Source organism: Cryptomeria japonica, chromosome 8, assembly GCF_030272615.1.
Source record: "Cryptomeria japonica chromosome 8, Sugi_1.0, whole genome shotgun sequence".
NCBI classification, from domain to species: Eukaryota; Viridiplantae; Streptophyta; class Pinopsida; order Cupressales; family Cupressaceae; genus Cryptomeria; species Cryptomeria japonica.
Genome location: NC_081412.1, coordinates 657155064 through 657171643, shown reverse-complemented (window position 1 = coordinate 657171643; position 16580 = coordinate 657155064). Strand labels below are relative to the sequence as shown.

General features: G+C 36.5%; 1 protein-coding gene across 1 annotated transcript; it reads left to right on the top strand.

Moving 5' to 3' along the window:
* Nucleotides 1-9797: 9797 nt before the first annotated feature.
* Nucleotides 9798-12716, top strand: LOC131049675 (receptor-like protein EIX1). Its single transcript, XM_057983740.2, has one exon. It carries the CDS (start codon nucleotides 9798-9800, stop codon nucleotides 12714-12716), a length of 2919 nt encoding a protein of 972 aa, XP_057839723.2.
* Nucleotides 12717-16580: the final 3864 nt, after the last annotated feature.

Genomic DNA, 16580 nt, shown 5'->3' with positions numbered 1-16580 from the left:
AACATCTCAACAAAAACAACACCAACAATGCTCAAAACAATAACACAAATCGAGGACCTAATACAAGCTCACGAGGTAACACCAACAACTTTCCTAAACGCATTTACACACCATTAGGGAAATAATTGGAGTCTGCATTCAAAGAGCTCCTAACAAACAAACTTATCTCCTTACCAACAATCAACAACTTTGGACCACAAGTCAAACCACCTTGGTGGAATGACTCACACTTTTGTGATTTTCACTGAAACAAAGGACATCAAACAAATGATTGCATGAGGCTGAAAAACATTGTTCAAGACATGATTGATAGAGGTGATTTAATAGTCGATGGTCTCAAGACAAATAGTGACCATAGGGCCTTTAAAAATCCTCTTCCAAACTACAACAAGGATGGAGCTTCAACATCAAATGATACACGTGGAGCTCGTATCAATCACATATACAATAACTCCATCAATCATATATCAATAGATAACAATAAAGTAAATGTCATTACAATCAAAGACAAACGCGAACATGAATTGATCAATGTAACCACCAGAGCTCAAAAATATGTCTTGAAGGGGCATACATCAGTAGAAAACACCATCCCCAAAATTCAATATGATCTGGTTAGTCAACTATGCAAAACTCCTGCTCAAATATCTATACTTGAGTTGCTGAAAATTTCACCAAAGCACAAGAACATCTTGGAACAGGCACTCTTGGAGACCAATGTACCTCAAGATCTGGATATTGACAAATTCCAAGCTATGGTAGCTCACATGACAGGGCCTCACAATCTCACATTTTCTAAGCATGTTAATATTTCATTGAGCCATCCACACAATACTCCACTCCACATTGAAGTCTTGGTCTACAAACATCGAGTTAAAAGAGTATTAATAGATGGAGGAGCTGGACTCAATATTTGTACCTTAAAACTTATCCATGCATTAGGCTTCTCTGAACAGTCTATTGATCCACATAAAAAATCACTATCAAAGAATATGATGATGAAGAAAGATCATCCAAGGGAACAGTGGTGTTGCCAATCCAAGTGGGACCGATACAAAAGGACACTATGTGCCAAGTCTTAGACATAGACCTCACATATAATATCTTAATAGGTCGACCTTGGATACATGAAATGTAAGTAGTACCCTCAACTTACCACCTGTGTGAACTAAGTTCCCCTACAATGGGCAAGAAATTTTTATATCAATAGATCATAACCCTTTTCAACATTGGAATGCTATGGGGGCAGCCCAGGACAGTTTGTAATGTAATGATAATGCTGCAAGATTCATCTCCAAGGGGGCATTATCAACATCATTTATCAAAGTCTGGGGCACGATATCGACATTTCAACACTGATCAAATTTTGATGACACATCAATTTTCTTTGAATCAACACGTGCACACACGTCACTTCAAAGAGGGGAAACATGTAGACATATAAATATGACCACATTCCTAAATGAATATCTAATATTCATTTTATTCTTATTCCTCTATTTAGTTAAATCTAATTTAATTAAATCATCCACATTCCTTTATTTAATTAAATAAATTATTCAATTTATTCATTAAATTCACTTAAGCCTTTCATATAATTTAATTGAATAAATCATTTTATTTAATTAAACCCCTTCTCTCTCCTTTTAATTAAATTTATATTTAATTAAATGGTTCACTCCAAATAAATAAATCTAACTTATTTAAATCCTTCACATGCATCTATTTTGTTGAAATAAAGCAATTTATTTTAATTAAAATTATCCTCCATCCACTTGAAAAATCCTACATCTCCCACTTACCTCCTAAACCCCCTTTCTAGATTCTTCTAGAACCTATCTAATCATGACCAATTAGCCTAAAAACTTCAATTATCCCCTTTCCATAAATTTGAGGATGCCACTTCTCAAATTTGGAGTAAAGTCTTCCAAAGGCATTAAAGCCTTTATGCCTTCAACAAGCTAACTTGTTGAATACCCCCAAATTTGGAAGGACTCTTACAAATTTGTCCCCAAAGTCTTTCAAACTATTAATGGTTAACTAACCCTTTGTGGCATGGTTAGAGACTTTTTTCCTAAGTCAACCTTCATCTAACCTAAGGGTCTCATCAAGCATTCATTGCTTTGACCATGGTTATCCCTTTAACCCTTGCACAAGAGTTTATCCTTTGGGTAAAAGCTTTATCCAATGGGTAATATTAACCTAACCTTAACCCTTACCTCCTAAGGTAACCATGAGGTTTTCTCAAGCATTTAATGCTTCTTACATCCCCTCTCAAGCAGTCTTATGTTGACAATTGTCACCATTTCATTGGTGAGAATTGTAAACATGGATTGATAACTTTCAATCCTGGCCCTTGATAAGATCATCCAATCTTGACCATCCATTTCCCTATTTTTCCTATAAATAGAGCCCTCATCCCTCATTCTCAAGATCCAAATCTTTAGCATCACACTTATACTCATTTTTAGCAAAGGATTTAGTCTCTCTTTGAAATAGAAATATAATCTAATAATCATTTTAGAAGCATTTCTATCATCTTAGTTAATCATATATACTAGTATATCATGTTAGGATAGTATTTTACTAATCTTGTCATCTTATCATCACTAGTTTAGTTCATATTTAAAATCATGCATAGACATGATGTATTCATAATAAGATTGAATAAAAGCATCCCTCATTCTCATGATTGTCATCCCTAAGTCACTTTGCTCAGTGATCTGAGAGCAAAGGCATATGCTTTAGGGGTCTTGTGAGATAGAGAAAAATGGAACACTCCTTGGGAAGTTGAGCTATTCTACATAGCTCCATAACTTGCACCAAGAGTCTCATTGGTGTGTGGACAAGTCATTGAATTTCATAATCTCTATTTCATTGCACTAGTTTTCCCACATACAGAAGCCATTCCAACTTAAACCTAATTATTGCAGAGAGTGCAGGTTGAACAAAAACAAATGTATCTTCCCGCTCACACCACAGTTTTTGAGGTCGAGAGAAACAACATGGTCGGAATGATAGTCACAGATGACACCCTCCCATTGGCAGCAGTTGAATTGCTGCCACGAGCTTAATCGGCCAGGAGTATCTTTGATTAGGAATATAATATAATAGTTCAAATACAAAAAAAAAAATCTTTGATCTTGATTGTTTATCCATACCTTGATTAGAAATTCACATTCTAGATGTGACCAACCCTACTCTATTATTCTAGTGTTGTGGACCTAGTTAGGATGATGCATAATAGCCAAAAATATTAAAATTTGTTGTTGAGATGTAAGTTAGAACATTTATGTATTGCAATGGCTACATGTCCTAAAAATCATTAGTTAATTTTTTTGGTGGTAGATTAGATAGCACACACTTTTCTATGCAATATTTCTCCTTTAGTTTTCTAGGGATCCCTAAGAGTAGATCACATGATCTTGCTTAAATTATGACTTAAATAAATAAAAGAAGTAGGGAGACCAATATTTATGTGTATCACCTTTTGTAAAATTCTTACAAACTATTGGATAAGATTTGACTTGAAGTATTAGATGACACATGTTCATCGAAAAACATTATATAGACACCAGTCTAGAGATATAAGAGTGCAATTTGGAAACAAGGTTCCATAATGCATAGATTGGAAGATAAGATGTTATTTAGAGATACTATCAAAGGGATGTGTCCCTATATGAGGCCCTACCCCGACCCATCCTAGCATTTCAGTTATTTTCATGTTGGACCTATTATTGATGTTGCATTTCTATGCATTATGGATATAGAATTTTATATGATCCCAGGATTGGATAACATTGATATGGTGTATGTCATTTATTTTGATTTGCAGGACTTTATTATAATGTTAGAAATATGGATGCATGTCTTATGAATGGTTGAAATTTATGAGGATTATGATAATGTCGTTAAGTGAATTGCTTTATGTGGATTGCATTGCATATATGGTAAATTGATTTGTATGATGGCAAATGTATGGAAAGTGATTGAATTGTATTCTTTTATATGTTGTTATTTGGGAATTACTAATGTGTAAAATGAGATGTGCAGGAAAACTATCCATGTGACCATGGAAATAATACAGAGAATCAAGCCTAGACCTTTGTGCGTTTGTAAAGCTAGGGGTTGTCTATTTGGAAAGACAACAGCCCGTATGTATCGTGTTTTATTCGTAAATGTAAATGTTTGAATGTGTGTTAAATTGTATTTATTAATTTTTTTAATCCAAAAAGAGACATTTGCCATTTGTAATTAAGTAATGTATATTTATTGTGTCACTTGACACATGTGCTGTAAAGTGTGTTGAAAATGATATGTCTCTTGGAGGGAAATTATTTCAACCAATGCTATTTTCAAATATTTGAGTGTGGTCCTAGATTAGTCTTGGGTAGAGAGTCTTTGGAGTGGTCAACTCAAGTTTTACCCGTAGGTAAACTTCAGGTGGGTTTCTAAGGGGTCAAATTGACTCCTAGGGTTAGTTTAAGGGCTTTTCCAAGGGTCCATATGGTATACCGATGGGTTAGGGGCATTTTTAAGCATGTGACCACTCCCATGTGATTGTTTAGTCACCTCAAAAATTGGTTTTCCCAAGATGGACGAAAATCCATCTTGGAGGATTCCACCTAGGTTAGTTAACATTCCCTTCTTGTGTCAGTTCCCTCTTCCCCATTTTCTCTTCCCCTCTTTCAAGATTGCCAGTTTTAGTAACCTGTAAGAGGCTGGGAAGACCAACCAATGTGAGCTCACACTCTATCCAAGAGGTTGGAAAGAGTGAGAGGAACCTTCTTAGGGAAGGGTTTGAGACTTAGGATGGTAATCACCCACTCTCCATCTTTGGATACTTAAAATCTTGAGATGTTTTGAAATTTTATTATAGGAAATTTTGGTTAAGTCTTGAGAAGGAAGAAGTTGTGGATTTGGGCAGCTCTCCTACAAACTATCATTTGCATCCTTTTGGCAGATTCAAGGTTGGTTGAATCACTACCTTATGTATGTTGTAAATTTTGAAAATATTGTATGTTGCATTTGTTTCTTCCATCGTTGTTTTTATTTGTGTAGGAAGATGTTGTGTTCTTCCCTATGACTTTTTGGTTGAGTTTCTATATTTATGTTTTGGGAGTTTTCAAGGCCAAAATCACCCTTGGGAGGGTAGAGTGGCCTTGGGGTGAAGGGTTGTTTGACAGCCTTTGAGTGAGAGGCTCTCTTTGGAAGAGAGTGATTCTCAAGGGATTTTTGTGACCCTTGCTACATAGTGATTTGTTTATGCGTTGGGGGTCATAAGGGGAGATTTGTTGGCTTGTATGCCTTGGGGGTCATAAGGAGTTGTAGGGACAAGTTTGGAACTTGTGGATGTGTTCTTGGTTGCCTTGCAATGGCAATATGTTCTCCTATTTTGTAGTTTTCTCCTCAAGGTACTTAGTCTACCTTCACCCCATTTAAAAAGTCACACATGTGATGATTTTTAGCCTTGGGATGGGAATGTGAATGTTGTGAAGTTTGTCTTACTTTTTGTGTATTACTTGTGTGTATCCTATTTAGGTCTTGGTTCTCCAAGCTCAGGGGTGGCTTCTAGTAAGCCTAGGTTGGGAGGTGAGTCTCCATGGTCACAACCTAAAAGCTTTTTATTGCAAGTTTGCTTGGGAAATGATGGAAAGAAAAAGCTATGAGTTGATCCTATTGTTATTTTTATTTAGTTGTAATAAGAAAAATGTATTTATTTGGGAGGCCCTCATTTAGTAGAAATGAGAGGCTAAGTTTGGTATCTACCTATTTGTAAAATTTACCATGATGTATTAAATGTATTCTTTAAACTATGTTTTATCATGAAACAAGATGTATTCTTTTATTAGATTTTGATCTTGCAAAGAAAGAAATAAAATAAAAGTTGAAATATGTTTCTAAAGATATTGATATATTATTTACTTGTATTTTCTTCTTGAAATGAAAGTTATTTCTTCCTTATAGCTATTGTAAAATGGAGGAAATAAATAAAATGTTGAAGCATAGATGTTAGTAAAAGAAAATAAACATTTATTTTATCTATTGTTCAAAATGCAAAATAATGTAAATAGGTTTTTAGTGTGAATATTAATATTGCATCAACATGTTGTCTATGGATTAAATGATTTTAGAGATTATTAGTTGCAGCTGTAATAAATTAATTTATGTTATTTTTCCATTTTGTAAATGCACTAAATAAATCTAGTTAAATTTATTTAACTCAAAAGTTAACTATATGCCTTTCAGAAGAGAAACAAAATACATTTACTCAAGTCTGTTACTTTAAATAATCCGCTTTAATGCTTTTAAATAAAAAAATAGATTTAGACATAAGAAATAAATCTAGATATTCATATACTTGGGTAATATATGTTGCTAAGTTTTTAAAAAAATAGGATTAAGTTTTAAATGCCTTGTATTTAAAAACCAAACACATGCATATACATTTAAATGATTTATACTTTGAAAATGAAATATTTAAGTTAATTGATATTGCTGGTTTATTATTTATTTGACAGTCAATATTAAATTTCTGTTTATTAAAAAATAAGAACATATATATATATATATGCTGTGAAACCCTCCCCATGCCCGGAGTCGAAGCTCCATGCGGGCTGCCTCGAGGCCCTCGGTGGGCCGCGACCCACAGGGGTGACCCCCAGTCGCCACTGTGGGTTGAGGCCTACAGGGGCACCCGCGGCGCCGCTGCAGGCCGCGCCCCGCAGGGTCGCCGTGACGTCGTTGTGGGCCACGACCTGCAGTGGCCTTTTCCATTGCCGTTGCCCATGAAACTTGCCTCCGCCATTTTCAAACCTGCATAACACACACAAAAAAATCAAGCCATTTCAAATTAGATGTGAGTTATAAAACCCTAACCTGAATTTCGGGTTAGGGTAAAATAAAAAGTAACAAATAAAAGGGTAAGTGGTTTATTAATAGATTTTTTAAAAAATGAAACCCTAGTTAGGTTTCATAGAGTTTTAATTTTAAGTAAATATAAAGGGGGGGAAACCCTTTTCAAATTTGAATAGGGTAACCCCATTTATATTTTAGTTAATGTGGATATTTGATTTATTTTAAATTTTTTATTTTTTATTTTGTTTTAATGCATCTTTTATTTTAGTCAATTAATTCTATGTTTACATATAAACATATATATATGGTTGTTTAGGTTAAATTCCTTTTGGAGATTTTATTAATGAGAATTATTAAAAGACTTTTGTAAATATTTAGCCTATAGGGGATTATATTGGTCAACATTAAATAATAGGTATTTAATAATTGTAGGGGATCAAATTTGGCATTTCGGAAAATGAATGTTTTTAGGCAATTGTTATTATTGTTTCAGTTAACTTTATAGTCGAATCTAATCGCATTAATTACATTTGTTCTGACGAATATTTAAATTTAATAATCTAAGTGCTAGCATTATTTTAATTATTCCTAGGAGCAATTAAATATTATTTGAGATAATTAATATCTCTTGGCTAATGAGTTAAGGATTATTTGGTTAAATTAATTTATTAATTAATAAAGTGGTAATGACACTTTTTGGAGAATTATTTCCGCATTAAATTAATATCACATGCATGTTTAAGTTAATTAAATTAACTTTAGTAAACCACTCTTTTATTTCTTGAGTTAACCTATAATTAAGACAAAACTTAATTGTTGCATCTTTATTATAGCATATTTAGTTTTATTAGGATGTTTAAATTTTTTTTTGTTATTCCGTTTTTGCCCAAAAGTTTGGGCATGACACCCTATTAGGAGATATAAGTATAGGAAACAAATCTATTCACTACAATAGAGAGATTGATCATAGATACAAAATGATATACATAGATATAAGAGATATAAGACTTAATAGAGACATACAAAATATACTTGATATATTGATATATTAATACAAATACATCTGATTTGGGTCCAATCTATGTATGTGTTATTTCTTTTGGATTAAATACTAAAGCACGATTGAAAATACTCTATTTGTTGCTCTAACAAGATCAAGTTTGAGGTTTCATGACTAAAACTGCAAAAATCCTTAAATAGTAAAGTATGATTCAGAATACTCTAATTGTTATATTAAGTAAGAAGTTAAAATAGCTATTACATTAAATAAGATGTTTAGACAATAAGGAGAAATCAATCAACATGAAGGTTTTTATGAGTTCGCACAAATCAAAGAGGTTTGAATCTAATTATTCATGGGCCTGGACATTATTAATTACAAGAACTAGTGTTAGCATAGAAATGCCAACCAATAAAGAATTTGACAATTTGGTATCTATTTGTTTTCCATAAATGATAATATGTAGTCATAACAAAATATGTATTTATTTCAATTTCCTAATGCATTTAGCCTTCAAAGAAAATGGGTAGTGTTGTTATACTATAAGGAGATCAAAATGATGAAATTGATGTGGAGTTATTATTTGCTAAGTATACAATGGCCATGTTAACCATCAATTTTTGTTTTATAGAATTACATCTTGTAAATGGAGCTCAATGGTATATCTAAAATATAATTTAGAAACCTTGAAGTGCACCAATAGAGCCACCAATGTTTGTTATGTTTGGATTTGATAGTTACTCAAATATACTATTTGAAGGTAAAAATTTAAGCACAATTCGTTTATCCCTTTTATTGACTTGAGAATTAAAATAAATAAATCATAAGGTTTGACTCTTTAAAAAGCTCATATTGAGATAAGATAGAAAGAAAGAATAGGGTTTAGCTTTGTGGTTGTATCTCATATAAGGTCATTGAAAGGCCTAAAAATAATATTACAATTTACATATGATGGCTATAAAAAGTTGAAAAAGGAGAAATTAACTTTGTAATGAAGACTTTGAAGGATAGTAATTAAAATTGTTAGAAGACAAATGATATTTTGCACTTCTTTAAAATTTATTTAAGGGATATGAAATGATGTATTGTTTATTAATTTCTCTCATTTGTATGATATTTTTTTTAACTTTTAAAACATTCTTTATTTCTTGTTTTATCATCTTTAAAATTATTGTTCTAGTTCATTACTCAAACAAAAAATATTGAACTATTATAGTAATATTAATTGTTTGAATTGTTTTTTATTTTTATTATTTTGCTAATTGTTTAGAAATCAGAATTCTTATTTTATTGTCATGAGATTTGTTGTGCACGTGATCTTTATCTTGATTTTTAAAGAAAAATAGTAAATAGCTATGCTAAATAAAGATTACTTTCTCTCTTCAAGTTTATTTTTAAAATTTGGTATCTATTGACATATATCAATAGATCTCTTAGGCTAGATGTTGGAGCCATGCACTCAACAAGACTTGATCCCTGATAAGTTCATTAAGAACCTTTCAACTTCACCAACATATCAAGGACTCATTGACCATGTAATAAATTTTATTAAAAAAAATAAAACAAAATATACTGATAAAAAAATTCTTCCTGTAATATCTATTAATCATTAATCTTAAAATACGATTATACCCACAGCATTCTCTATTTAGTGGTTATTCATTGCAAGTTTGCCGTGGATAATGAAGTTAAAAAGAAAATTGAGAAGAGCGTAGGTTTGAGGAGAGAGACGCATACCAGATGAGTAGCAGAAAGTCCTTTACTTCAAAGACACGTCAGTGAAGAGTCGCATATTAAGATGTCCGAAAATCAGACTCAAAACTTACGAATATACTTCACTAGGACAGTGTTATAAAGCTCTGCTTAATCATTCACAATCCTTCATTCCATCTCCACAGCTTTGCTTTTGTTAGCAATCATGTCTCTCTTTTCGTTCTGCATGGCCATGATGATAATGCATTTGTCATTTGTTAACGGATGCCAAGAGAATGAAAGAAGTTATCTTCTGGACTTTAGGGGTGGGCTCAATGATTTCTCTGGCAGATTAAGCTCATGGCAGCAATTCAACTGTTGCCAATGGGAGGGTGTCATGTGTGACTATCATTCCGGGCATGTTGTTTCCCTCAACCTTAAACACCGTCGTCATGATGGAGGGCAATCTCTGAGTGGGGAAATTCATCCGGCGCTTTTCAACCTGCAGCATCTGCAATATTTGGATTTGAGCTGGAATGACTTCAATCGTACTGCCATACCTCTCCAGTTGGCAAAACTCCAAAGCCTTACTTTCCTTAGCTTGGCACATGGTGGATTTGGAGGTCAGGTCCCTCTGGAGTTGACTAATATTACAACTTTGCAGCACCTGGATTTGAGCATGAATCACTTCAATCCTACTCTCATACCTCCTCAGTTGGAGAAACTCCAGAGGCTTACTTTTCTTAACTTGGCAGATGCTGCATTTGTAGGTGAGATTCCTCTGGAATTGGGTAACATTACAACCTTACGCTACCTGGATCTTTCAGGACCTTTTTGGGTTCCTCCACCACGTGGCTGGGTACTCTTAGCAGGTGAACTGGAGAGTAGGAGGTTTGCAGGATGGATAAGAAATCTGAGAAGCTTGGAATACCTGGATATGTCTTTTGTGAATCTGTTCATGGCAAATGATGACTGGAGTAACGCCCTCAACAGCCTCTCCAATCTTAGGGAGATTCACCTCGCTCAATGTGGAATTTCAGGTACAATACCTTCTCTCCTAAACCTCACTCACTTATCCCATCTCCATCTTTCAAGGAATCCATTTAGTTCCCCATTGCCAGCTTGGTTTCAGAATGTCTCGTCCTTGGTGTCCCTTCATCTCTCTTTATGTGGTCTCAACAGTTCCATCCCTTCAGATTTTTTGCACCGTTCAAGCCTGAAACATCTTTACTTGTCTGGTAACGCCTATCTGGGAGGGGTAATTCCTCACTCCATTGCAAACTTTTCAATGCTTGAGACGTTGGACCTCTCATACAATAATTTCACAGGGGATTTACCACCGTTTGGATCATTCATTGGTAGGCTTTCTTCCCTCACACATCTGGACCTCAGTAACAACCAATTGTCTGGAAGAATTCCTCGTACCATTTCAAAGCTTTCTTCCCTCGGACATCTCGACCTCAGTAACAACCGGTTGTCTGGAACAATTCCAGATACCATTTCAAAGTTTGTCAGATTACAAAAGTTGTTACTCAGCTCAAATAATTTAACTGGCAGCATTTCTCCTTCCGCATTGGAAACAGCTCATCTCAAGGAAGTGGACTTTTCTGAAAATCAGCTAACACTTAATATATCTTCAAGCTGGCTTCCGCAATTGGCCCAACTGGAGTACCTGGGGTTAAGGTCTTGTAATCTCCAAGGGGAGATTCCTCCTTTTTTGTCTACTCAATTCTCATTAGAAGATTTGGATCTGTCTGAAAACAACATTGTGGGAAATATTCCTACCTGGTTGTGGGAGCTTCCCAGTCTTACTAGGCTCAATCTTTCACATAACCGAATGGAAGGTTCTCTTCCGTATTTTATTTCCATGTCTATAGTAGTTGTAGATTTGCATAATAATAGCTTACATGGATCTATTCCAGATTATAGTGGGTGGTATCTAGACATGTCAGAGAACAGGTTCAATGGCTCTATTCCACTGTCTATATGCTCTGCTGATGATGGATTGGTATTTTTGGACTTGTCAAAGAATGGCCTAAGTGATGTTATTCCTATAAATCTGGTGAGATGTTTTCAACTAACAATATTGAATTTGGCTCAAAATTATTTTGAAGGTGAGATACCAGAAGATCTAGGAAATCTGACTCTACTTGAGACACTAAATCTCAGTGGAAACAAATTGCAAGGTGTTATCCCGCCTTCCATTGCAAACTGTACAAAACTTCGAGTATTTGACATGGGCAAGAACAAAATTCAGGGGAGCATCCCAGTTTGGATTGGAGAACTAGCAGAGTTACGAATTCTTAGCTTGTCCTTTAATAAGTTGCAAGGGAATTTTCCGCCGGAGTTGCTTAGGCTCAGGAATCTTCAAATTCTAGATTTAACTCATAATAATTTATCAGGATTCATTCCTGAGAGTTTGGGGAAGTTGAATGCTATGGCAAATCAGACACAAAGTGGCGAAATAGAGATGAGCTTGAGTGAGTTGAACTATGGATTTCTTTCTGGTCCCATGTTCCAAATAGTGTTTGTGAATCAATTAACACTTTGGATTAAAGGACGAGCAACTCCATACCCTAAGATTATCAATGCCTTCAAATTCATGGATCTTTCCTACAACAAACTGTCAGGCAATATTCCTAACGAAATGGGAGACCTGAAGGGTTTAATTGCTCTCAACATATCAAACAACAATATGGGAGGTAATATTCCTGAGTCCTTGGGGGGCATGGCTCACCTGGAGTGTCTGGATCTGTCAGGAAACATTCTGAGGGGCAACATTCCAGCAGATCTTGTGAATCTCACATTCCTTTCTGTTTTAAATCTTTCATACAACAATCTTTCTGGGTTAATACCACAGGGGAAGCAGTTTGCGACCTTTGAGGCTTCTTCTTATCTGGAGAACCCCAATCTTTACGGACCTCCCTTGAAAAATGGAATACTGAGGTCTGGTTCTGGTGAAAGAGGGGGGCAAGCACAATGGAATAGCACAGGAGTTACAGACAGAGATCCAAATACAGATGAAATGGATCGATGGTGGGCAGTGTCTGTGGGGTTATGTTTTGGGGTTGGATTTGCCAGCGTGATTGCAGTGTTGTGCTTTCATTTAAAATGGAGATACAAATGTTTTGCTTTGCAGGATGGTTTTATTCAATATCTTTTTTAACGTTGAACAAGGATGGAGAGAACCTTGGTGATGAAAAGCTTAAGTCTGTCATATGTTAAACATGTTTGTTATTCATGATATTCACCTATAAATATTATTGTTTATAGGTTAAAGTTGACATGTTAAAAATTGAGCTCCAAGTGAAGAGGGATTTGTTTATTTATTATCCAGATGCAAAGTTTGATAATTTAGGGTATACGTTACGGAAATATTTATTATTATTTATATATTTAATATTTAAAATAATTATTTTTATTATTATAGTCATAATTTTTAAATTTAAAAAAAAAAAACCAAAAAAAAAAAGGACTTCAGATTTTGTCTAGCATATTGCTCTGAATTTCTGCAGTACTTAGCGAAGGCGATACACTAGGAGAAAAGGATTCAAAACAACGAAGGCGATACACCAAGAGAAAGGGATTCAAAACAGCGAAGGCGATACACCAGGAGAAAAGGATATCTGTGGGCAATGTCAGTAAGTGAATTCATCTTGATGCTATAAACGATGCAAAAATAGAATGGCGAAATGGACAGAAATATTACCGTCAACCGTGCAAAATGGGCAGAGTTTGAGGCAGAGATATTAGCGTGCGAAATATGACGAAAGCTGTGCAGATTAAAATCGGTAGTTTGGTGTTGAATGGACCTGCGAAAGTAAACCCCCTGTTTTTGTATGCGGAGAAATCTATAGCCATTTGAACAAACCCTAGCGATCTCAAGAAACGACAGAAATTTTACAAAATATGACTTGATTTGGAGATGGGGTCTGCAAACTCGGCGATTGCGAATCTGACATCTACGTACCTCGGGGCCTGCGAGCGCTAAGTCTGGTTGTCTGCAAGCTGATTGAGGCAACTGTGGTGATGTGGACACTGCGACATCTTTGTGGAGGGGTTAATTCTCCTCCACCTGGTTTGAAACTCCTCTCCACTACTATTTCCTTCCGTTCTTTTCTTTCCTTCTATTTGCATATTTAATTCTACACTTCATTTAATTCGCAACTCCCACACCTACCTGGTCGCTCGTGCGGATTAATCTTTGGCTCCTTATGGAGTCAGAATCGGATGGCGGTGCCATTAACGGCCCTAAATCCGCAGACCAATCTAAATCTCCGCCAAAGAAATCTTTCGCCGAAGCCGTCTCCCTGCCTACAAATGGAGTCAACCCTAACGCGCGATTTTCTAAGGCTCATGGCAAAGAAAGATCCGGTGAAGCAGGTAAGTGCCCTAGCACTATCTCGGGCTCCTTCTGCATTTCGCCCAATTTGGAAATGTTGAATGAAATTACCTTGGAAAAGACTAGGTTAAGTAATACGGCCATTTTCTTTTCATGTGTTGATGTTGAGAAATGCCCACCTAGGAAATTTTTAGATAACTGGTTTCATAACCTCTGGAATTTAAAATTAGGGCTTAAAATATCTTTTTGTAGACAAATTCAAAAGGGTCTCTACCTTATTTTCTTTAATTCTCACGAGGCTCAAAGGGAGGCACTAAAGCGTCAATACTGGACAGTTGGAAATACTTCCTTCCGTGCCCTAGCTTGGTCTGTAGAGGTGGTCTGTGATGAGGTTCTCGCACTATCCTCCCTAAGGTGGGTCATCCTCAAGGATGTACCCCCCTTCCTTTGGCGTTTTCTTCCACAGTTAATGGAACCCTTTGGAAAAATGATTCGTATTGATGAAACGACCCGCCTTGTCCCTAACCTAGATGCCAGAATGCTTGTATTGATCAAGCCAGGGACTGATATCCCACCATCTTTAACTCTAAACGTCAATGAAGAAACCTTTGTCTGCCCTATTGAAATGCTTGGTGGATTAAATGCATGCTATCTCTGCAAAAAAGAAGGGCATCTTCGAAAAAATTGTACAATCATTAATCGCAGGAATCATAAACCCAACAGTAACTCATCTAATGCCCCCATGAACCCTAGATCCAAGGTTTCTCAACACTCATCCACCCCGCTCCCTGTTAATGAAGAAGCCGCTATTCCCACCACCAATTCTTCAGAATTAAAACCCATGCACATTGATCACTCGTCCCTTTTCTCTGATCACCTCGGTCCAGCCTCTGACCCATCAATTGGTCCTCCAGAATCGCCCTCTGATTGTTTTCAGTTGGTCACTTCTAGAAAGCGTAGGAGGAAAAGTGGCAACTAGAATGCCCCTAATCAAAGCCTTCCTTCTATCCCATCTATCAGCCAGACAACGGGCATCTGCGAGTGCCCCCTCCCTTCAAATATTAGCTCACCTGCTCCTGCTCGAACCCCGACAAACTCTGTGGTAAAGAAAATGGTTAAGAAACTTGAGAACCCTAGTCGAAGTGCTGATGTTGCTAGCACCAGTGATAACCCTGCAAGCATGATGACCAGATCTGAAACCCCCAAGAATTCAGACTCCTCATTATCTGCAGGGCTTACGCCTAAAGTTAACATCACCAACCCTTCAACAGCCTCTATGCTCAAAGAGTTAGAAGATAATCATGTTATTGAAGTAATCTATGCCAATAAGGGTCTTGAAGAAATTAGGTCTAGCACAGTGCTCCTTGGCTTTCCAGACTCCCAGATGTCTGGGTTTGACATAGGAGGAATTGCAGATACTAGGAATGAACCATCTGAAGTTAGTGAAGATGAGGACGACCTTATAAAAGCATCCTCCTTGACAAAAAAAAAGGTAGGCCTATGGGCTCCAAGAATAAAAAGAAGTCTAGAGATCCTCGTGGTCTCTCTAATTGAACTTCCTAACCCTCCTCTCTAATGAAATACATCTCTTGGAATATAAGAGGCCTTGAGTCACCTAATAGGAAGTTTGTCATCAAAAGCTCTCTAAGCCACCACAAGAACATAGATTTCCTGATGCTGCAAGAACTTAAATCTGTGGGCTTCCATCTTGACAGCTCACTTGACTTTATCTGGAGAGATGCAATCAAAATTTGCAGCAACCACCCGAAAGGAAAGGGAGGAGTTGGCCTTCTTATCTCCCCCAAGTGGGCAAGTAACATTAAGGATAAAGGGATCTCCCCTTGCAACAGAGCAGCTTGGGCTACCCTAGATATTAGGGGCTCTAGCTTTGGCGTTTGCTCTATCTACACACCTAATGACTACAAGGAAAGAGTGTCCCTTTGGATTTGGCTGACTTCCCTCCCAAGTATCCCCTGGATAGTGGCTGGTGACTTCAATATGACTGAGCATCAAGATGACAAGGCTGGGGGACTTCCTTTTGAATGGAAAAATGCAGAAAAACCCCACTGGGACAAACTTAAACAAAAACTCTAGTTATTTGACCCCCTCGAGGGCACTAAAACTGCTGCTTCTAACCTATGGTACACTTGGTGCAATTTTCAACAAGGCTCCAATCGTATTTAGTCCAGACTGGATAGATTTTATGCTAACAACGATTTCTTCTCCTTCTCCCCTAACCACTTGGGGAGTGCGGTTGCTGTCCTGCCAGTTACCCTTTCTAACCATTTCCCTATCCTTGCGGTCATTAACACTAGAAATGCTATCCCCATTAGCAGCCCCTGTAGCAAGAAATTTATTCTCAACACCTCCCTCCTCAAAGACCAAGATGTTCTAGGTGCCCTTAAGGTGGTCAGGTTCTTTAACCTTCAGCCTTAGCCTCCCCAATCCTGCACTCTCAGGTGGACAAAGAATGTCTCCTCCTGGTAGAAAGTACTCCAAACCGTTGGCCAAAAGAAAGCCAAGGACTCTAGAACCATAGAAAAAACTCTCTCCCTTCACCTCTAATCCCTAGAGCAGGATATTCAGACATCCTCAGAAAGCACCAGCAAGTCAAAATCAGGGGAGCCTTCATTAGAGCCTGCAACCACTGGCTCCAATTCGGAGATAAAGGCTCCAAAATCTTCTTTA

What these genes read in the sequence shown, in the direction of transcription:
- LOC131049675 (XM_057983740.2), top strand. Translation starts at nt 9,798, where the DNA reads ATGGCCATGATGATAATGCATTTGTCATTTGTTAACGGATGCCAAGAG.